This window comes from Manacus candei, unplaced genomic scaffold, assembly GCF_025592945.1.
Source record: "Manacus candei isolate 608988 ecotype Guabito, Panama unplaced genomic scaffold, ASM2559294v1 h1tg000480l, whole genome shotgun sequence".
Taxonomy (NCBI): Eukaryota; Metazoa; Chordata; class Aves; order Passeriformes; family Pipridae; genus Manacus; species Manacus candei.
The window spans coordinates 19,877-40,851 of NW_026138528.1; the positions used below are offsets into that span (position 1 = coordinate 19,877).

The 20,975-nt window shown below is 68.6% G+C and overlaps 3 protein-coding genes and 1 long non-coding RNA gene across 6 annotated transcripts; 1 reads left to right on the forward strand and 3 right to left on the reverse strand.

The window, feature by feature from the left end:
- Window positions 1–1,700: 1,700 nt before the first annotated feature.
- Window positions 1,701–5,112, reverse strand: LOC127465748 (intercellular adhesion molecule 2-like). 3 transcript variants are annotated; one of them, XM_051776277.1, is made up of 5 exons: window positions 4,962–5,111; window positions 4,881–4,925; window positions 3,743–4,024; window positions 2,610–2,924; window positions 1,701–1,973 (listed from the first exon to the last, which is right to left on the reverse strand). In XM_051776277.1, exons 1-5 carry the CDS (start codon window positions 4,975–4,977, stop codon window positions 1,801–1,803), a joined length of 831 nt encoding a protein of 276 aa, XP_051632237.1. In that variant the 5' UTR covers window positions 4,978–5,111; the 3' UTR covers window positions 1,701–1,800. The 3 variants fall into 3 exon arrangements, with proteins under 3 accessions (XP_051632237.1, XP_051632236.1, XP_051632235.1); XM_051776276.1 differs by having other exon boundaries at window positions 1,701–1,970; window positions 4,881–5,112; XM_051776275.1 differs by having other exon boundaries at window positions 4,881–5,110.
- On the forward strand, window positions 4,371–4,867 carry LOC127465749 (uncharacterized). The gene is made up of 3 exons (XR_007902381.1): window positions 4,371–4,552; window positions 4,643–4,691; window positions 4,743–4,867. It is a non-coding gene; the product is annotated as an uncharacterized LOC127465749 (long non-coding RNA).
- A 1,147-nt stretch (window positions 5,113–6,259) lies between the features above and the next one.
- LOC127465747 (intercellular adhesion molecule 1-like) lies at window positions 6,260–10,232 on the reverse strand. Its single transcript, XM_051776274.1, has 6 exons — window positions 10,035–10,232; window positions 8,567–8,851; window positions 8,169–8,483; window positions 7,780–8,077; window positions 7,082–7,327; window positions 6,260–6,398 (listed from the first exon to the last, which is right to left on the reverse strand). The coding sequence occupies exons 1-5, from the start codon at window positions 10,084–10,086 to the stop codon at window positions 7,159–7,161; spliced, it is 1,119 nt and encodes a 372-aa protein (XP_051632234.1). The 5' UTR covers window positions 10,087–10,232; the 3' UTR covers window positions 6,260–6,398; window positions 7,082–7,158.
- Window positions 10,233–14,499: 4,267 nt separating this feature from the next.
- Window positions 14,500–20,344, reverse strand: LOC127465744 (39S ribosomal protein L4, mitochondrial-like; the record flags this gene model as incomplete). Its single annotated transcript, XM_051776273.1, has 8 exons — window positions 14,500–14,956; window positions 15,916–15,986; window positions 17,171–17,280; window positions 17,369–17,475; window positions 17,832–17,949; window positions 18,688–18,739; window positions 19,554–19,729; window positions 20,278–20,344. Coding segments are annotated over 8 exons (865 nt in total), but the record flags the coding sequence as incomplete, so codon positions are not given.
- Between the last annotated feature and the right edge of the window lie 631 nt (window positions 20,345–20,975).

Here is a 20,975-nt window from a genome sequence, read left to right on the forward strand (position 1 = left end):
GTGACAGGGACGGTGACAGGGACAGGGACAGGGACAGTGACGGTGACAGGGACGGTGACAGGGACAGGGACAGGGACGGTGACGGTGGCGGTGACGGTGGCGGTGACAGACGGGCCGGGGGCGGGGGGCGACCACCGGGGGGGGGCTGGAGCCGCTGCGAGGGGGAGGGGGCTTCGTGTGTGCGTGGCCATGTGTGTGTCATGTGTGTCCATGCGTGTACTCTGTGTGTGTGTGTGTCCATACGTGTGCCATGTGTGTCCATGCATGTACTCTGTGTGTGTGTGTGTCCATACGTGTGCCGTGTGTGTGTGTCCATACATGCACCATGTGTGTCCATACATGTACCATGTGTCCATGTATGTACCGTATGTGTGTGTCCATACATGTACCATGTGTGTCCATACATGTACCGTGTGTGTCCATACATGTACCATGTCCATACATGTACCATGTCCATACATGTACCGTGTCCATACGTGTACCGTGTGTATCGGGACACGTATCGTGTGCCCACGTCTGTACCTGGATCATCTCCCGGCACACGCACCGGGCCAGGTCACACCGGGCTGTGCCACACCATGTCCCCCTGTGCCCCTGTGTCCTTCTGTCCCGTGTCCCTCTGTCCCCCATGTCCTGTGTCCCTCTGTCCCTCTGTCCCGTGTCCCGTGTCCCTCCCGCGGTGCCAGCCCGTGCCGGGCGCTGCCGGTGGCTCCGTCCCCGCTGTCCCCGCCCTCTGTGTCACCCTCAGCGTGTCACCCTCCCTGTGCCACCCTCACTGTGTCACCCTCACTGTGTCACCCTCAGCGTGTCACCCACATCCCTCGGGTCCTTCTGTGCCACCCTCCCTGTGCCACCCGTGTCCCTCGGGTCACCCCGTGCCATCCCCACTGTGTCACCCTCCCTGTGTCACCCTCACTGTGTCACCCACATCCCTCGGGTCCTTCTGTGCCACCTGCATCCCTCGGGTCACCCCGTGCCATCCCCGTCCCACCCGAGCCCCCTCTGTGACCCTCTGTGTCACCCCCTGTCCCCCCTGTCCCCAAGTGTCCAGTACAGCCCAGTATAACCCAGTACAACCCAGTGCAGCCCAGTATAACCCAGTACAGCCCAGTATAGCTTGGTACAGCCCAGTGCAGCCCAGTTTAACCCAGTACAATCCAGTACAGCCCAGTATAGCTTGGTACAGCCCAGTTTAACCCAGTACAATCCAGTACAATCCAGTATAGCTTGGTACAGCCCACTACAATTCAGTGCAGCTCAGTGCAGCCCAGTACAGCCCAGTATAGCCCAGTATAGCCCACTACAATTCTGTGCAGCCCAGTATAGCCCAGTATAGCTTGGTACAGCCCAGTACAGCTCAGAGCAATCCAGTGCAGCCCAGTATAACCCAGTACAATCCAGTACAGCCCAGTACAGCCCAGTGCAGCCCAGTATAGCTTCGTATAGCCCAGTAAAATATAGTACAACCCAGTAGAGCCCAGTACAGCCCAGTATAGCTTAGTACTGCCCAGTATAGCTTAGTACTGCCCAGTACAACCCAGTACAGCCCAGTATAGCTTAGTACTGCCCAGTATAACCCAGTACAGCCCAGTATAACCCAGTAGAGCCCCCTCCCCCCCCCCAGTGGAGCCGTCGGGCCATTCCAGCCGGGATGGGCCATTCCCACCCCCGGGGGGAGGGGGATTATTCCCCATTCCCAGCCCATCCCCGCTCCGGGAGGTGTCGTGTCCATGCGGGATGGGGGGGGCGGGGAGGAGGGGTGGGCACAGGGAGGGGTCCGGAGGGGGGTCCCCCGCGCCCCTAACGCCGTGTCCCCCCCTCCAGCCGCCGCCGCTGCAGCTTCCGCAGCCGATATTCCTGTTTTTTGGTCTTGCAGTGGTAGATTCCGTAGGACACCCCCAGGACGCAGAGCACGGAGACCCCCCCCAGCACCGCCACCAGCACCGGCACCAGCAGGGGAGAGCTGGGGTCTGCTGGAGGGGGGGCGGGGGGTCAGGGGGGCTGAGACCACCCCGGCCTGGGACCCCCGAGACCTCCAGGACCCCCGAGACCTCCAGGAGAACCAGGACCCCCCAAGATATGGGTCCTTCAGGACCCCTGAGACCCCCCCCTCAGGACCACCCAGACCCCCCAGGACCCACCCAGACCCCCAGGATCTCCTGGACCCCTGAGACCCCCCAGGACCCACCCAGACCCCCAGGACCTACCCAGACCCCCAGGACCACCCAGACCCCCAGGATCTCCTGGACCCCTGAGACCCCCCCAGAACCACCCAGACCCCCGGGATCTCCTGGACCCCTGAGACCCCCAGGACCCACCCAGACCCCCAGAACCACCCAGACCCCCAGGACTCCCAGAGCCTGAGACCCCCCAGGACCCACCCAGACCCCCAGGACCTACCCAGACCCCCAGGATCTCCTGGACCCCTGAGACCCCCCAGGCCTCCCCCAGCCCCCGCAGGTGACAGGGACAACACCTGCGGGGTCCGGCGACCCTGTGACACCCCCCACCCCCTCCCAGCCCACCGGGACGAGCCGGTGGCCACAACCACAGCCGGAAAACCCCCCTGGAAAAAACCCCTGGAAGACCCCCGGGAAGCGCCGGCTTACCCCGGACCCGCAGCGTGCGGGGCTCGGAGGTGACGCTGATGTTGGGGCCGAAGGGCGACAGGTCGAGCTGCGCCTCGCAGGTGACGTTCTGCCCGTCGTCCTGGGCCGCCGCCGTCAGCCCGTGGCTCACCCGCACCCTCCCGGGCCCGGCCCCGGCCCCCTCGAAGCTCCGGGCGCTCAGGACGCGGCGGCCCCGCCGCAGCCTCACCGTCAGGTTCCGCACGGGCGCGGCCCCGGCCACGGCACAGAGCAGCTCCCACGGCTGCCCCGCGGCCAGCGGGGGCACCTCGGCCAGCTCCGGCCGCTCGGGGACATCTGGGGGGACACGGCGTGTCCGGGGGGGGCCGGTTGGGGGGAAACGTCCGGGGGGGACGGGGGGGCACGCGGCATGTCCAGGGGTGGCAGGGGACACGGGGTGTCCAGGGGTGGCAGGGGACATGGGGGGGCCAGGGGTGGCAGGGTAGACATGGCATGTCCAGGGGTCTCAGGGGACGGGAGTGTCCAGGGGGGCCGGGGGGGAAACGTCCAGGGGGGACAGGGGGGGACACGGCATGTCCAGGGGTGTCAGGGGACACACGGGATGTCCAGGGGTGTCAGGGGACATGGGGGGGCCAGGGGGGCCGGGGGGAAAACGTCCAGGGGGGACACGGGGGCACATGGCATGTCCAGGGGTGTCCAGGGGACATGGGGGGGCCAGGGGTGTCAGGGGACATGGGGTGTCCAGAGGGGCCGGGGGGGGGCACGTCCAGGGGTGCCAGGGGGAATACAGCATGTCCAGGGGTGTCAGGGGGGCACAGGGGGTGTCCAGAGGTGCCAGGGGGGACACGGTATGTCTGGGGGTCTCAGGGGACACGGGGTGTCCAGGGGGGCCGGGGGCACATGGGGGTGTCCAGGGGGGCACAGGGGGTGTCCAGGGCTGTCAGGGGGGACACGAGGTGTCCAGGGGTGTCGGGGAGGGGGGGACATGGGGTGTCCAGGGGTGCCAGGGGATACACAGCATTCCAGGGGTCCCAGGGGCACAGGGGGTGTCCAGGGGGGCACAGGGGGTGTCAGAGGACACACGAGGTGTCCAGGGGTGCCGGGGGTGCCCCCGGGGTGTCCGGGCGGGGCCCCCCCGAGCCCGCCGTGCTTACGGTAGATGACGAGCCGCACGTCCCTCCTCTCCCTCCTGCCGCCGCACGTGTAATAAACCTGCACGGGCCTCCCCTCGGTGACGTTGAACAGCTCCAGCTCCACCTCCCCCGGTCTGTCCGACACCACCCGTTTGCTGTTGGCCGTTTCCATCCCCCCCGAGCCCGCCGAGTCGTTGCAGGTCGCCCTCAGCGTCAGCCGCAGGGACCCCCCGTGCTCCACCACCAGCACCTCCGGCTCCGTCCACAGCTCGAAGGAGGAGCCCAAGGAGGAGCCCCACGGCCCTGCCGGGACGAGCCGGGGGGTCGGAATTCCAGGGGACCCTCCCTGGGGGTCACTGACACCGTCGGGAGGGGGTTGAGGGGACCCCGGAGTTGTCCCATCCCGGCACAGCAAAAGGAAGGTCGAGGGGACCCCCGGGATCACCCCCATGCCCACCATGGTGGGGGAAGGTCGAGGGGACCCCCGGGATCACCCCCATGCCCACCATGGTGGGGGAAGGTCGAGGGGACCCCCGGGATCACCCCCATGCCAGCAGTTTTCCTGCCCCCCTGCCCTCCTGCCCCTGGATGGGGCGATTCTCCCCCCACCCACCCCCCTCCTGCCCCATCCCGGGGGTGGGATGAACTGGGAGGGGTGGGATGAGCTGGGAGGGGTGGGATGAGGGTGGGATGAGCTGGGATGCAGGTGGGATGGGTTGGGGTGAGGGTGAGATGAGGGTGGGACACGGGGAATGTCCCCACCCGGGTCAGGACGGAGGTGGGATGAGCTGGGACACACAGGATCGCCCCCGCCCCCAGGTGGGGATGGAGGTGGGACCCCCAGGGACCCCCGGGCTGTGCCCCCCCAGGTGGGGATGGAGGTGGGACCCCCCAGGATGTGCCCCCCAGATCAGAATGGAGGTGGGACCCCCAGGGACCCCCAGACTGTCCCCCCCAGGTCGGGACGGAGGTGGGACTCCCAGGGACCCCCCCAGGTTGTGCCCCCCAGGTCAGGATGGAGGTGGGACCCCCAGGGACCCCCGGGCTGTGCCCCCCCAGATCAGGATGGAGGTGGGACCCCCAGGGACCCCCAGGCTTTGTCCCCCAGGGACCCCCAGGTACCCCCCCAGGCTCAGGCCCCGCAGCCCCCCCTACTCACCGCTCAGCAGCAGGAGCAGCCCGGGCAGGGCCCAGGCCGGGAGGACCCTCCAGGATCCCCTCCAGGATCCCCTCCAGGATCCCCTCCAGGATCCCATCCCGGCTCCGGGCAGGGAACGGGGGACACGGGGACCCCCCACCGAGGCTCCGATCACCCCCCGATCCCGCTGCCCATCCCGGCTGGGCCCCCCCAGTCCCTCGGGCCCCCCAAACCCTCGGGCCCCGCGTCCCTCGGCCTCGTCAGGGCCTCGTCAGGGCCTCGTCAGGGCCTCGTCAGGGCCGGAGGAAATGCTGGTGGCGGGAGGAAGGAACAGGGTGTGTGTGGGGAGCGGCGCATGCTCCCGCTCGGGGGGCCCGGAAAATACCCCCCATTGCCGAGCCGGGTCACGCTCGGCGTTTGTGGCTTTATTACAGAACAGCAGCAGCTTCCACCCTGCCCGGTGGCTTCACGTCCCTCCTCGCCGGCTCCTCGCCCTCCTGCCGGCACCGAAATCCCGGGATTTCGCCCCACGTGTCCCACCTGGAGCTCCGAGCCCCCCCCCCGGTGTCACCCTGGTGGGGGGGGCTCCGTCCACCCCAAAAACAGGTGAGGGTCAAGTTCGGAGCCGGCCCTGGAGATCCCTGGAGATCCAGGACACGGGGGGTCGGTTGGATCCCACCATCCCAAATTCCCGGGATGCCCCCCCGCTGTCACCCTGGCAGGGGGGGCTCCGTCCACCCCAAAAACAGGTGAGGGTCAAGTTCGGAGCCGTCCCTGGAGATCCCCGGAGATCCAGGACACGGGGGGTCGGTTGGATCCCACCATCCCAAATTCCCGGGATGCCCCCCCGGTGTCACCCTGGCGGGGGGGGCTCCGGCCACCCCAAAACCAGGTGAGGGTCAAGTTCGGAGCCATCCCCGGAGATCCAGGACACGGGGGGTCGGTCGGATCTCACCATCCCAAATTCCCGGGATGCCCCTCTGGTGTCACCCTGGCGGGGGGGCTCCGGCCACCCCAAAACCAGGTGAGGGTCAAGTTCGGAGCCATCCCTGGAGATCCCCGGAGATCCAGGACACGGGGGGGTGGTTGGATCTCACCCTCCCAAATTCCCGGGATGCCCCCCCGGGCACATCCCGGCCCGGGAGCTGCCCCCCCTCTGTCCCGGGGACGCTCCCCCCGCAGAGCCACCACCCCGCCGCGGCTCCCGCTGTCCCCATCCCCTCCCCGGGGCCCGTCCCGGGATGGGCAGGGGGGTTCCGGCCCCTCCACCGCCTCCTCCTCCCTCCTACGGAGCCCCGGGAGCGCCGGGAGCGTCGGGAGCGGCCCCGTTGAGCGCGGCCACCTCCCCGGAGCAGCCCGGGGGTCCCGCCCGCCCCATCTCCAGCTGCCGCCGCCGCCGCTCCTGCTGCTCCTGCAGCCGGTACTTCCCGATCTTCGTCCGCCTGTGGTGGATCCTGTGGCCCCCCAGGGCCAGGGCGGAGACCCCCAGCACCCCCAGCACCCCCAGCAGCACCGGCACCAGCACGTTGTGGTCCTGGTCTGGGGGGGGGAGAGAGGGGGTGGGGGGTCAGGGGGGCTGAGACCGCCAAGGGATGGGAGCCCCCGAGACCCCCCGGGAGCACCAGGGCCCCCCAGGACACTCGGATCCTTCAGGGTGCTGGAGACCACCGGGATTCCTGAGACCACCTGGATTCCTGAGACCACCAGGATTCCTGAGACCACCGGGATTCCTGAGGGCCCCTGGAATCCTGAGAGCTCCAGGACCTCAGGATCACCAGGAGCCCCAACACCCCTAACACCCCCCAGGACCTCTGAGACCCCCAGGACCATCACTGATGCCCGGGACCACCAAGACCTCTGGGAACCCCAAAACCCCTAGACCGGGAGTCCCAAAAAATCCCTGAGACCCCCCCCCAGAACCTCCAGGAGTCCCCAAAAATCCCTGAGACTCCCCAGAACCTCCAGGAGTCCCCAAAAATCCCTGAGGCCTCCCCAGAACCTACAGGAGTCCCCAAAAATCCCTGAGACCCCCCCAGAATCTCCAGCAGCCCCCAAAAATCCTTGAGACCCCTCCAGAACCTCCAGAAGTCCCCAAAAATCCCTGAGACCCCCCAGAACCTCCAGGAGTCCCCCAAAAAATCCCTGAGACCCCCCAGAACCTCCAGGAGTCCCCAAAAAATCCCTGAGACCCCCCCGGAGCCCCCCGGGCCGCCCCCACTCACAGTGGACGTGGACGGTGACGCTTCTCTCGTCCCCGCCCAGGCTGTTCCCGGCCCGGCAGCGGTAGGTCCCGGCGTCCTCACGGGTGACGGGACGCGGAATTCCCGGCGGGAATCTCCGCCCGTCGTCCCTGGTACAGTTCACGTCGGGCCGGGGGTTGCCCCGAGCCCGGCACCGCAGGGTCTCCTCCCGCCCCTCGGTCCAGTTCTGCTGCCCGGGGCAGCCCCCGTCGTCCAACCGGGCCGGGGCTGCGGGAAGGGCCGGGGGGGACACCGGGTTAATTCCCGCCGGGAATTCTCCCCCTCGGGAACGGGGACACCGCGTTAATTCCCGCCGGGAATTCTCCCCCTGGGGAACGGGGACACGGCGTTAATTCCCGCCGGGAATTCTCCCCGAGCCGGAACGGGGACACCGCGTTAATTCCCGCCGGGAATTCTCCCCTTTGGGAACGGGGACAGCGCGTTAACTCCCACCGGGAATTCTCCCCTCGGGAACGGGGACACGGCGTTAATTCCCGCCGGGAATTCTCCCCTTTGGGAACGGGGACAGCGCGTTAACTCCCACCGGGAATTCTCCCCTCGGGAACGGGGACACGGCGTTAATTCCCGCCGGGAATTCTTCCCCTGGGGAACGGGGACACCGCGTGAACTCCCGCCGGGAATTCTGCCCCTCGGGAGCGGCGCCGGGGCCGCGCCCTCACCGTGGACGGCGATGCGGGTGGGATCGCTCCTCCGGGGGGGCCCGGGGGCCGGGGGGGGCCCGGGCGGGCTCGGCCTCGCAGCTCAGCTCCATCCCGTCGTGTTCCTCGCCCACCGTCAGGCCGAAGTCCCGAGGGGACGGTGCCCACCCCTCCAGGACGCGGCTCTCGAGGCGGCTCCCGAGGAGGATCCGCACCTGGAAGTCGGTGCAGGCGTCGGGGGGCACCGAACAGCGCCCGCTGAGCGCCGTGCCCGCGGCCGGGGTGGTGCTGGACACGTTCAGCACCGGCTTGGGGACGTCTGCGGGTGACAGGGACGAGCGTCGGCGCTGCGGCCACAACCGCGGCCGGAAAAAAAACCCTGGAAAAACCCCTGGAAAGCAGCGGCTTACCACAGACCCGCAGCGTGCGGGGCTCGGAGGTGACGCTGATGTTGGGGCCGAAGGGCGACAGGTCGAGCTGCGCCTCGCAGGTGACGTTCTGCCCGTCGTCCTGGGCCGCCGCCGTCAGCCCGTGGCTCACCCGCACCCTCCCGGGCCCGGCCCCGGCCCCCTCGAAGCTCCGGGCGCTCAGGACGCGGCGGCCCCGCCGCAGCCTCACCGTCAGGTTCCGCACGGGCGCGGCCCCGGCCACGGCACAGAGCAGCTCCCACGGCTGCCCCGCGGCCAGCGGGGGCACCTCGGCCAGCTCCGGCCGCTCGGGGACATCTGGGGGGACACGGCGTGTCCAGGGGGGGCCGGGGGGGCACCCGGGCCGTGCGGGGGGGGCCCCCCGTGCCCGCCGCGCTTACGGTACACGATGAGCTGCACGTCCCTCTTCTCCCTCCTGCCCTCGCACGTGTAGTAGATGTAGGGGTTGCCCTTCCCCTCGGTGACGTTGAACAGCTCCAGCTCCACCTCTCCCGGCTTTACCGGCCGCGTTTTCTTCCTGTTGGCCGTTTCCATCCCCCCCGAGCCCGCCGAGTCGTTGCAGGTCGCCCTCAGCGTCAGCCGCAGGGACCCCCCGTGCTCCACCACCAGCACCTCCGGCTCCGTCCACAGCTCGAAGGAGGAGCCCAAGGAGGAGCCCCACGGCCCTGCCGGGACGAGCCGGGGGGTCGGAATTCCAGGGGACCCTCCCTGGGGGTCACTGACACCGTCAGGGGGGTGACGGGACCGCCCAGGACCGTCCCCGCCCCGGCACAGCAAGGGGAAGGTTGAGGGGACCCCCGGGATCACCCCCATCCCAGCACGGAGGGGGAAGGTCGAGGGGACCCCCGGGATCACCCCCATCCCAGCACGGAGGGGGAAGGTCGAGGGGACCCCCGGGATCACCCCCATCCCAGCACGGAGGGGGAAGGTCGAGGGGACCCCCGGGATCACCCCCATCCCAGCACGGAGGGGGAAGGTCGAGGGGACCCCCAGGTCCATCCCCACCCCTGTGTGCCAACGTTTTTCCAGCCAAACATCCCTGGCTGAGCTTACAGGGGTGCAAAGGAAGCCCCCCAAGGTCCGGGGCAAAGCCCCCGAGATGAGGTGGAAGCCCCTGAGGTCCAAAGGAAGCCCCTCGAGATGCAGAAGCCCCTCAGGCCACAGAGAAACCCCCCCAGGGTGAACGGGAAGCCCCTGAGGTCCACTGGAAGCCCCCCAAGGTGAGGAGGAAGCCCCTCGGGGTGCAAAGGAGGCCCCCCCAAACTGCCAAGGAAGCCCTTTGGAACTGTCGAGGAAGGTCCCCGAGGTGCTGAGGAAGCCCCCGAGGAGCTGAGGAAGCCCCCGAGGTCCCGAGGAAGCCCCCCGGGCTGAGTCAGTGCCCCGGGCCGGGGGATTCCCCGGGAGCGCTGTGACTTCCCCCCCCCCCTTGAGAGGAACCGTCCTGCCCTTTCCCGGAATAACCGCGCCAGGAAGGGAGGGAGGAAAAAAAAATTCCCGCTGATTCCAGGGATTTCGCAAGGACAAACATTCCCGGCTCGGCCCCGCGGGGGCGAAGGCCGGGGGGAGAGGGGGGGGGGGTGTGGGACAGCTCTGGGACCCCCATCCCGGCCCCCCCCGGGCCCGGGGACAGGGCGGGGATGGGGACACGCGTGTGACGCGCCCGCGGTGGCAAAGGTCGCGCCGGTGACATGCGACGACACGCGACAACACGCGACAACACGCGACAACACGCGTGTGGTGCCAAGGATGCGTCCGGGGGGGCTCCAGATCCCGGGGGGGCTCCAGGTCCCCGTCACCCCCCCCGGGGCCACCCCCGCTGTCCCCCCGTGTCCCCCCGTGTCCCCTCACCTGCGATGGCCCCGAGGGTGCCCAGGAGCAGCGACAGCAGCGCGGGGTTCATGATCCCGGGGGGACCCCCGGCCCCGGGCGGGCTCGGTCCTGCGGGAGCGCCGGGATGGAGCCGGGATCGTCGGGAACGCCGGGATGGAACCGGGATCGTTGGGAACGCCGGGATGGAGCCGGGATCGTCGGGAACGCCGGGATGGAACCGGGATCGTTGGGAGCGCCGGGATGGAACCGGGATCGTTGGGAACGCCGGGATGGAGCCGGCGGGGATCGCTGGGATCGCCCGGCTCGGGGTCTCTGGGACGGGTCCGGGGCACGGGGAAGGGGGTCGGTTCGGAGGCTCCGCCAGCACCGGGAAGGGTCCGGTCCGGCTTCCCGGGATGGATCCGTTCAGACTCCCCGGGAGCGCCGGGAAGGGTCCGGTCGGGCTTCCCGGGATCGATCCGTTGGGGTTCTCCGGGATCGGTGGGTTCGGGCTCTCCGGGAGCACCGGGATGGATCCAGTCGGGCTCTCCGGGATCGGTGGGTTCGGGCCCTCCGGGAGCACCGGGATGGATCCAGTCGGGCACTCCGGGATCGGTGGGTTCGGGCTCTCCGGGAGCACCGGGAAGGGTCCGGTCGCGCTCTCCGGGATGGATCAGTTGAGGCTCTCCGGGATCACTGGGATGGATCCAGCGGGACCGGTTGAGGTCCCCGGGAAGGGCCCGCTCGGACTTTCCGGGACCCCTCGGTTCGGGCTCCCCGGGGTCGATCCCAGGGGGCTCCTCGGGGTCGGTCGGTTCAGGCTCTGCGGGGCTCCGCTGGCACCCCCGGCCCGGGCGGGGGTCTCGGGGTGGTCTCTGGGTGTTCCCGCGCCCTCCGTCCGTCGGTCCGTCCGTCGGTCTCCGCTCGGTGCCGCCGGGGGCGGTGCTTTATCGGCCCGGCCCCGCCCAGCCCGTCCCTCCCCCGGGGAATTCCGGGGCCGAGGGGACTTCGCGACGGGATCCCCCCGCGGCGGCGGCCCCGGGGCCGGAGGGGCTTCCTGGGGGGGGTCCTGCCCCCTCCTGCCCCTCCTGCCCCGTCCCAGGGCGGTTCTCCCTCCTCCTGCCCCGGGGTGGGGCGGTTTTCCTGCCCCGTTCCCCTCCTGCCCCATCCCGGGGCAACTCTCCTGCCCCTCCGCGCTCCCCCCCCAGTGTCACACGGCTGTCACCCGCCCGTGGGTGGCTCTGCTGGGTGACGGTGTCACCCCCGGGGGGGGGTCACAGCTCCGGCTTCCTCTTTTTTGGTGCCTTTCTGACGTGAGGGAATTTTTGTCACCGCCGGAACTGTGGGAACGAGGGGCGGAGAGACCCCAGGGGGGCATCGCGGCCCCCCGGGAGCTGCCAACCCCCCCTGTCCCCGATGGTCCCAGGATGTCCCAGCCTCGGGGACCCCCATTCCTGATGTCCCCGGGGTGGTCCCATCCCCAGAGACCCCCATCCCTGGTGTCCTCAGGGTGGTCCCTGATGGCCCCAAGATGATCCCCGATGTCCCCAGGGTGTCCCATCCCCAGAGACCCCCATCCCCGATGTCTCCAGGATGTCCCATCCCCAGAGACCCCCATCCCTGATGTCCCCACTGCGCTGTCCCCTCCGTTGGTGGCACCCAGCCCTGTCCCCAGCCCTGTCCCCCCTCCTGTGGCCGCCGGGCCGTCGCCACCGCGGCTGCAGAGGGAAGTCCGGTGCCATTGTCCCGGTGCCATTGTCCCGGTGCCATTGTCCCGGCCCCGGCCTTTCACTTCTGCTCCCGGTGCCACATTCCCACCCCCGGGGGCAGAGGGACAGCGGGACAGCGGGACAGTCCCTCCCTCTCCGTGGGGGCCGCTGCCAAGGCCATTCCCAGGTGGATCGTCCCTGTCCGTCGTGTTGGGAACTCCAGGAATGTCGGGAACGCCGGGAATGCCGCTGGCCTTGGTCGGGCTCCAGCCGGGACGAGGCTCCCGCGGAGATCCCGGATCCCTTATCCTGGATCCCTTATCCCGGATCCCTTATCCTGGATCCCGTATCCCAGATCCCTTATTCCTGATCCCTTATCCCAGATCCCTTATCCCCAATCCCTTATCCCGGCTCCCTTATCCCCGATCCCTTATCCCAGCTCCCTTATCCCTGATCCCTTATCCCGGATCCCTTATCCCGGATCCCTTATCCCGGATCCCTTATCCCGGCTCCCTTATCGCGGATCCCTTATCCCGGCTCTGTTATCCCGGATCCCTTATCCCGGATCCCTTATCCCCAATCCCTTATCCCGGATCCCTTATCCCGGATCCCTTATCCTGGATCCCTTATCCTGGATCCCTTATCCTGGATCCCTTATCCCGGCTCCCTTATCCTGGCTCCCTTATCCCGGATCCCTTATCCCCGATCCCTTATCCCGGCTCCCTTATCCTGGATCCCTTATCCTGGCTCCCTTATCCCGGATCCCTTATCCCCGATCCCTTATCCAGGCTCCGTTATCCCGGATCCCTTATCCCCGATCCCTTATCCCTGATCCCTTATCCCGGATCCCTTATCCCCGATCCCTTATCCCTGATCCCTTATCCCTGATCCCTTATCCCAGATCCCTTCTCGTGCCCTGACCTTCCCGGCTCCGGGAGCACCGGGGTGGGATGGGAGGACGGGGGGGGGACAGGGGGCAATAGGGGGGACAGGGGGGACAGGGGGGGACAGGGACACAGAGGGGGATTGGCAGGGATGGGAGGACGGGGACGTGGGGACAGAACGGCACAGGGACACGGGGGATGGATGGGGAGGGACATTTGGGACGCGGGGGTGGAGTGACAGGGACAACAAGGACAGAGGGGACAGGGACAGGGGGGACAGGGACAGGGGGGACAGGGACAGAGAGGACAGGGACAGGGGGGACAGGGACAGAGAGGACAGGGACAGGGGGGACAGGGACGGGGGGACAGGGACAGGGATGGGAGGACACAGGGATGGATCGCCAGGGATGTGGGAACAGGGACACAGTATCAGGAGGTGGATTAGGAGGGACGGGGGGAGGGTGACACGGGGACGGGGGGAGAGGGACAGAGGGGACAGGGGGGACAGGGACAGGGGGGACAGGGACAGGGGGACAGGGACAGGGGGACAGGGACAGGGGGGACAGGAACAGGGGGGACAGGGACGGGGGGACAGGTCGGTGCCAGCGCTGACTCAGCAGGCGCGGCCCCAGCGCGGGCCGTGGCCCGGGGCCAGCGTCCCCCCCGTGCCATTGTCCCCTCCTCTCGTGCCATTGTCCCCTCCCCCCGTGCCATTGTCCCCTCCTCTCCTGCCATTGTCCCCTCCCCCCGTGCCATTGTCCCCTCCCCCCGTGCCATTGTCCCCTCCTCTCCTGCCATTGTCCCCTCCCGCCACCGCTCCGGTCCCCTCTGACCCCGCGGCAGCCGCGGCGTTTCCTGTCGCGTGTCCCCCCGTGTCACCGCGTCCCCAGGGCTGTCCCCCTGTCCCGGGATGCGTCCCCCTGTCCCGGGGTGTGTCCCCCCGTGTCACCGTGTCCCCAGGGCTGTCCCCCTGTCCTGCTGTCTGTCCCCTTCTCCCCTGTCCCGGGGTGTCCCCAGGGCTGTCCCCCTGTCCTGCTGTCTGTCCCCTGTCCCCCTGTCCCGGGATGTGTCCCCCTGTCCCCTGTCCTGCCGTGTCCCCAGCAGTGTCCCCGACCCCATTTGTGACCCCATTTGTGCCCCCCCCCCCGGTATCCCTCATTTTTCCCCCCCGGGTGTGTCCGAAAACGGGCCCGGACCTGTCCCGGTCTTTCCCCCCCCCGGGATCTGTGCCCGGACCTGTCCCGGCCTTTCCCCCCCCCCGGGATCTGTGCCCGGACCCGGCGCCCCGCCCGGAAAACCGGGAAAAGGTGGGAAAACCCCCCCGGGAGCGGCACCTCCGAGGGGCTCCGGGCCCGGGAACGGCTGCGGGTCCCCCCCCGACCCCCCAATTGGGGTTCCAGCCTCCCCCCCCCAGCACAGGCAGCAGATCCAGCCCCCACTTCCCAAATTCTTCCCAGGATATTCCCAAACAAACCCCGTTGCTCCCACACCAGCACCCCCCGGACCCCAAAACCAGCCCCGGGGGGGCACCGGGGGTTTTGGGATCCCCAGAATTCCCCCCGGGGATGTTCCAAACCCCCCCCCAAGGTCCTGGAATTCCCAGATTTCCCCCTGGGGAAGGCCGGGAGTGGAGGGGAAGCCCCGGGTTATTCCCGGGGGGGGCCAGCAGGGTCGGTGCCCCCCCAGATTCCCGAGGGATTTGGGATCCGGTGACTCAGGGTCGGCTTTTCCTGCATTTCCTTCTCTTCCCCCCCCCCCCTCCCTCCCTTCCCGGCCGGAATCCGGGATGGGGGACACGGAAAAGGGTTGGAATTAAGGGGGGGGGGCTGGAAATGGGGTGGAATAAAGGGGGTCCCAAAAGGAGGTGGAAGCAACACCCCCCAAACCCCCCCAAAATTAAACCCAGAGCCGTGAAAAAAATCCCTTTAATGTCACACCCCAAAATCCCCCCTCTGGGGGACAAATCCTGCCCTGGGGGGGCTGGATCCCACTTGGAGGGGCTGGATCCCACCCGGGGGGGGTCTCCTCCCACCCAGGGGGGGTTCTGGGAAGTCCCTGTAGGGCTTGGAGAAGGGATATAGGGCCGAGTATGGGGTGTTGTGTCACAGCCCCCCCAAAATCCCTTCCCGGGGGGACAGGGGACAAATCCTGCTTTGGGGGGGGGTGGATCCCATCTGGGGGGGGTGGATCCTATTCAGGGGGTCTCACCCCCCCAGGGGGGGCTCGGGGAGGTCCCTGTAGGGTTTGGAGAAGGGGTACAGGGGGCTGTAACGGGTGCTGTGCCACAGCAGGCGCCGCTCCAGGAACGTCACCGTGTCCAGGGTCAGCACCAGCGTCTCGTGTTTCAGGAGGCTGTGCACGTTCAGCCCTGCAAGGGGGGGGGTTTGGGGGGCTCAGGGGGGGCCAGGGGAGAGACCCCCCCCAGCAGCCCCCACAGGGGACCCGCCCGGCCCCGAATCCGGGCAGAGAAACCAAAAAATCCCGTCGGGAAATCAAAAAAAAAACCGGTCGGAAAAGCCAAAAAAAAATCAGGCAGAGAACCCCAAAAATGGGGTCAGAGAACCCAAAAAATCTGGTCAAAAAATTCAGTCAAAGAAGCTAAAAACATCAGTCAGAGAACCCCAAAAAAAATCAGTCAGAGAACCCAAAAAATCAGGTCAAAAAAAGTGGCCAGAAAACCCCCCAAAAATACAGTCAGAGAAACCCCCAAAAAATCTGGTCAGAAAACCCCAAAAAATCAGTCAGAGAACCCCAAAATCTGCTCAAAAAACTTGGTCAGAGGACCCAAAAAAATCTGGCCAAAGAACCCAAAAATCAGGTTGGAAACCCCAAAAATCTGGTCAGAGAACCTTGAAAAGCCCATCAGAGAACCTTGGGGGTCTTTGGGGGGTTTGGGGGTCTCTGGGGGGGAGTTTGGGGTCCCTGGGGGGGGGTGGAGTCTCTGGGGGGTTTTGGGGTCTCTGAGGCAGTTTTGGGGTCCCTGGGGGGTTTTGGGGATCTCTGGGGCAGTTTTGGGGTCTCTGGGTGGTTTTGGGGTCCCTGGGGGGTTTTGGGGTCTCTGGGTGGTTTTGGGGTCTCTGGGGCAGTTTTGGGGTCTCTGAGGCAGTTTTGGGCTCTCTGGGGCAGTTTTGGGGTCTCTGAGGCAGTTTTGGGGTCCCTGGGGGGTTTTGGGGCCTCAGGGGGTGTTTCTGGGGTCCCTGGGGGGTTTTGGGGTCTCTGGGGCAGTTTTGGGGTCACTGGGTGGTTTTGGAGCCTCAGGGGGTGTTTCTGGGGGCCCTGTGGGGGTTTTGGGGTCTCAGGGGGTGGTTTTGGGGGCCCCAAACTCACCCAGGGCGGGGATGAGGGTGATGGTTTTGAGCTCCCGGGCTGCAGCGCTGATGTTCTCTGGGAACTCATTCCTGGGGGGAAAAAAACAGGATTTGGGGATCTTGAAAGCCTCAAATCAGGGAGGGGGGTCCCCAAAGTGTCCCCGGGGGGTTCCTGGACAGCCCAAATTCAGGGGGGTCCCCAAAGTGTCCCCGGGGGGTCCCTGGACAGCCCAAATTCAGGGGGGTCCCCAGAGTGTCCCCATTTCCTCAGAAACCCCAAAATCAGGGACAGCTGTTCCCAGGGTGTCCCCACACCCCAGACACCCTGTCCCCCTGTCCCCAGGGGGTCCCCAAGTGTCCCCAGCCTGTCCCCAGTGTCCTCCTGTCCCCAGAGTGTCCCTAAAGTGTCCCCTGTGTCCTCAGGTTGTCCCCAGAGTGTTCCCCTGTCCCCAGGCTGTCCCCCTGTCCCCCTCTGTCCCCAGCCTGTCCCCAGAGTGTCCCCTCTGTCCCCAGGTTGTCCCTCCTGTCCCCAAGTGTCCCCCCTGTCCCCCTGTCCCCAGAGTGTCCCCCCTGTCCCCAGGGTGTCCCCTCTGTCCCCAGTGTCCTCCTGTCCCCAGAGTGTCCCCAGGCTGTCCCCCTGTCCCCAGAGTGTCCCCCCTGTCCCCCCCTGTCCCCCCCTGTCCCCCCTGTCCCCCTCACACGTCCACGAGGAGCACGGAGTGTCCCCAGAGTGTCCCCCCCTGTCCCCAGAGTGTCCCCAGGCTGTCCCCCTGTCCCCAGAGTGTTCCCTCTGTCCCCAGGCTGTCCCCCTGTCCCCAGAGTGTCCCCCTGTCCCCAGAGTGTCCCCAGGCTGTCCCCCTGTCCCCAGTTTGTCCCCCCTGTCCCCAGGCTGTCCCCCTGTCCCCAGTTTGTCCCCCCTGTCCCCCTGTCCCCCTCACACGTCCACGAGGAGAACGGAGTGTCCCCAGGCTGTTCCCCCTGTCCCCAGAGTGTCCCCAGAGTGTCCCCCTGTCCCCCCCTGTCCCCCCTGTCCCCAAAGTGCCCCCCTGTCCCACTCACACGTCCACGAGGAGCACGGAGTGTCCCCAAAGTGTCCCCCCTGTCCCCCTGTCCCCAGTTTGTCCCCCCCTGTCCCCAGTTTGTCCCCCCTGTCCCCCCTCACACGTCCACGAGGAGCACGGAGTGTCCCCAGGCTGTCCCCCTGTCCCCAGAGTGTCCCCAGAGTGTCCCCCCTGTCCCCCCTGTCCCCAGTTTGTCCCCCCTGTCCCCCTCACACGTCCACGAGGAGCACGGAGTGTCCCCAGTGCCGGTGCTGGGCCAGCTCCAGGAGGTACCGGGGGTCACTCGTGGGCATCTCCAGGTCCTCCACCACGTGCAGGTTGTCCTGGGGGGGCACAGGGGGGACTGGCACCGCGTCCCCAACACCCCCAGACCCCCCCAGACCCCCCCAGAGCCCCCCACACCCCCCTGACCTGCATGAGCTTGACGGTGAGGGCCACCTTGAGCCCCAGCACCCGAACCTTCATGGGCAGCATGTAGAAATAGCTGGTGGGGCCCCGGGGCCCGTGGGCAATGCCCCCTGCAAGGAGGGCAGGGGGGCTCAGGGGGGGAGCACGACCCCCCCAGGGGTGCCAGAGCCCCCCAAAAAAATGGACTCACCCCCCCTCCAGACAGGTGACTGGATAATGCCACGCTGTGCCCACCCCGTGCCCTTCTAGGGGTCCCAAAATCCCCCCAAAAAAGGGACTCACCCCCCCTCCAGATGGGGTGACCTGATGGTGCCGTGTCACACCCACCCTGTGCCCCCCTGGGGGTCCCAAAATCCCCCCCCAAAGGGACTCACCCCCCCTCCAGATGGGGGACCTGATGCTGCCGTGCTGTGCCCACCCCGTGCCCTTCTAGGGGTCCCAAAATCCCCCCAAAAAAGGGACTCACCCCCCCTCCAGATGGGGGACCTGATGCTGCCGTGCCGGGCCCTCCCCGTGCCCTTCTGCCTCCAGGGTTTGCGGCCCCCCCCCCTCACCTCGGCGCGGGTCTTCACCCTGGCATAGCTCTGGGGGGCACGGGGGGGGGCACAGGGGGGGTCTGGGGTCACCCCAGAGCCCCCCCCAGGCTGCCCAGCACAGGGGCAGGGCACAGGGGGGCATTGAGGGGAGGGCGGGGGGGGTGACCCCCTACACACGCCCTGGGGGTTTTGGGGAACTCCCAGACCCCCCCTGTGCACCCCCCGAATGGTTCCCTGCACCCCCAGGCCCCCATTTGCACCCCCAGGCCCCCCTCTGCACCCCCAGGCCCCCATTTGCACCCCCAGGCCCCCATTTGCACCCCCAGACCCTCATTTGCACCCCCAGACTCCCCTTTTTACTCCCCAAACCCCCTCTTTTCCCCCTCCAATCCCCTTTTTCCCCCCCAACCCCCCCTTTCCCCCCCCCAAACCCCCTCTTTATCCCCCCCCAAGACCCTTTTATCCCCCCAAACCCCCCTTTATCCCCCCCTAAACCCCCTTTATCCCCCCCCAAGACCCTCTTATCCCCCCAAACCCCCCTTTTCCCCCCCCAAACCCCCCTTTCCCCCCCCAAACCCCCTTTTCCCCCCCCAACCCCTCCTTTTTCCCCCCCAAACCCCCTTTATCCCCCCCCAAGACCCTCTTATCCCCCCAAACCCCCCTTTTCCCCCCCCAAACCCCCTTTATCCCCCCCCCAAACCCCCCTTTATCACCCCCAAACCCCCTTTATCACCCCCAAACCCCCTTTATCCCCCCCAAACCCCCTTTTCCCCCCCCCAGCCTCACAATCCTCCTGTAGTTCTTCTGCCAGGTGACCACAGCGTGCAGGATGTCCAGCCTGGGGGGGGACAGGGGACACTCACCCCACTGCCACCCCCCCAGAGCCCCCCACCAAGCCCCCAGAGCCCCCCCAAGCCCCCCCAGAGCTCCCCAGGAGCCCCCCCAGAGCCCCCCAAAGCCCCCAGAGCCCCCCCAGGAGCCCCCCCGAACCCCCCCGAGCCCCCCTGAGCCCCTCCGAGCCCCCCCCCGAGCCCCCCCGAGCCCCCCCCAAGCCCCCAGGAGCCCCCCCAGAGCCCCCCCGAGCACCCCTGAGCCCCCCCAGAGTCCCCCTGAGCCCCCCCTGAGCCCCCCTGAGCCCCCCCCAAGTCACCAGAGCCCCCTCGAGCCCCCCTGAGCCCCCCAGGAGCCCCCCCAGAGCCCCCCCCAGAGCCCCCCAGAGCCCCCCAGAGCCCTCCAGAGCCCCCCCAGGAGCACCCCAGAACCCCCCCCTAAGCCCCCCGAGCCCCCCCGAGCCCCCCAGGAGCCCCCCCAGAGCCCCCCAGAGCCCTCCAGAGCCCCCCAGGAGCCCCCCAGAGCCCCACCGAGGCCTCCAGAGTCCCCCCCAGAGCCCCCCAGAGCCCCCCCGAGCCCCCTTGAGCCCTCCAGAGCCCCCCCAGAGCCCCCCAGAACCCCCCCCCTAAGCCCCCCGAGCCCCCCTGAGCCCCCCCAGGCCCCCCCAGAGCACCCCAGAGTCCCCCCGAGCCCCCCTGAGCCCTCCAGAGCCCCCCAAGAGCCCCCCCCAGAGCCCCCAGAGCCCCCCTGAGCCCCCCAAAGCCCCCCCAGAGCCCCCCTGAGCCCCCCCCGAGCCCCCCCGAGCCCCCCCCGGAGCCCACCTGGGGCTGACGGCGAAGACGTCGGGGTGCAGGTCGGTGAGGCCCCGGAGGGTGTCCCGGGGGTGCTGCAGGGACCCCCACCCAGGCCTGCACGGGGCACAGGGGGGGGCCCACGGGCACCGAGCACCCCCGCAGCACCGGGGACACGGGGGGGGCCGGGGGGGACACGGCCAGGGCTAGGGGGGCACGGGGGGGGACACAGGGGGGGACAGAGGGGACGGTGAGGGCGGCGGCTGGGACCCCACAGAGGGGGGGCCTGACCCCAGAGAGGGGTCCTGACCCCACACAGGGGGATCCTGACCCCAGAGAGGGGTCCTGACCCCGCAGAGGGGGGTCCTGACAGCCCGGGGTGGGGACACCCACCCTGCCCTGATGGCCCCAGGGGGTCCCCAGGGGGTCCCAGCTCCAGGGACCCCCACCCCTGATAACTCCAGGGTGGTCCCTGATGTCCCCGGAATGTCCCAGCCCCCGGGACCCCCATCCCTGATGTCCCCAGGGTGGTCCCTGATGTCCCCAGGGTGTCCCAGCCCCAGGGAACCCCACCCCTGATGTCCCCAGGGTGTCCCCCACACCCCCCAAACCATGGACCCCCACCCCTGATGCCCAGGGTGTCCCCATAGTGTCCCCAGGGTGTCCCCAGAGTGTCTCCAGCGTGTCCCTCGAGTGTCCCCAGGGTGTCCCCAGCCCACCGTGGTCCCCCCCATCCCACCCGCCCTGGACTCACCCCTGGGGGGCTCAGGGGCCGCGGGAGGTTTGGGGGCCTCGGGGGGGTCAGGGGGGGCCGTCGAGATCTGCGGGAGGGGGACAGTGAGGGGGGGGAAGGTCCCCACGATCCCCCCCCCGGACCCCAGCCCCGGGGCCGGCCCCCCCAGTCCCAGTTCTGTCCCTCCCCCCCGGTGCCCCCCAGTCCCCCCCAGTCCCCCCCAGTCCCTCCCAGTCGCCCCCAGTCCCCCGGACCCCCCCCAGCCCCGGCCCCGCCCCCCGAGACCCCCCGATTTCTCCCCGCCCCCGCCCCCTTCAATGGCCCCGCCCCTTTCCACGCCCCAAACACCGACTCCGCCCAACCCTTGCCCCGCCTCCGGCCTTGGCACCGCCCCTTTCTTGACCCCGCCTCAGCCCTGGCCCCGCCCCTCGCTCTCGGTCCCGCCCCCATTCCTGGCCCCGCCCCCATTCCCGTTTTCCCCCCATTCCCGTCCTCTCCCCGCTCCCCGCCCCCGTTCTCCCCCCCCCTCCGCTCTCCCCCAGCCCCGTTCCCGGCCCCGTTCCGGTTGTTCCCGCCCCGTCCTCACCCCGGCCCAGCCCCGGGCCCGTTTCCAGCCCCTCAGGGCGGCCCCGGCCACCCCCGCGCGGATCATGGCGGCGGCGGCGGGCCCCGGGCGCGGGGTGATGACGTCACGCACTTCACGTCACTTCCGGCAGGGA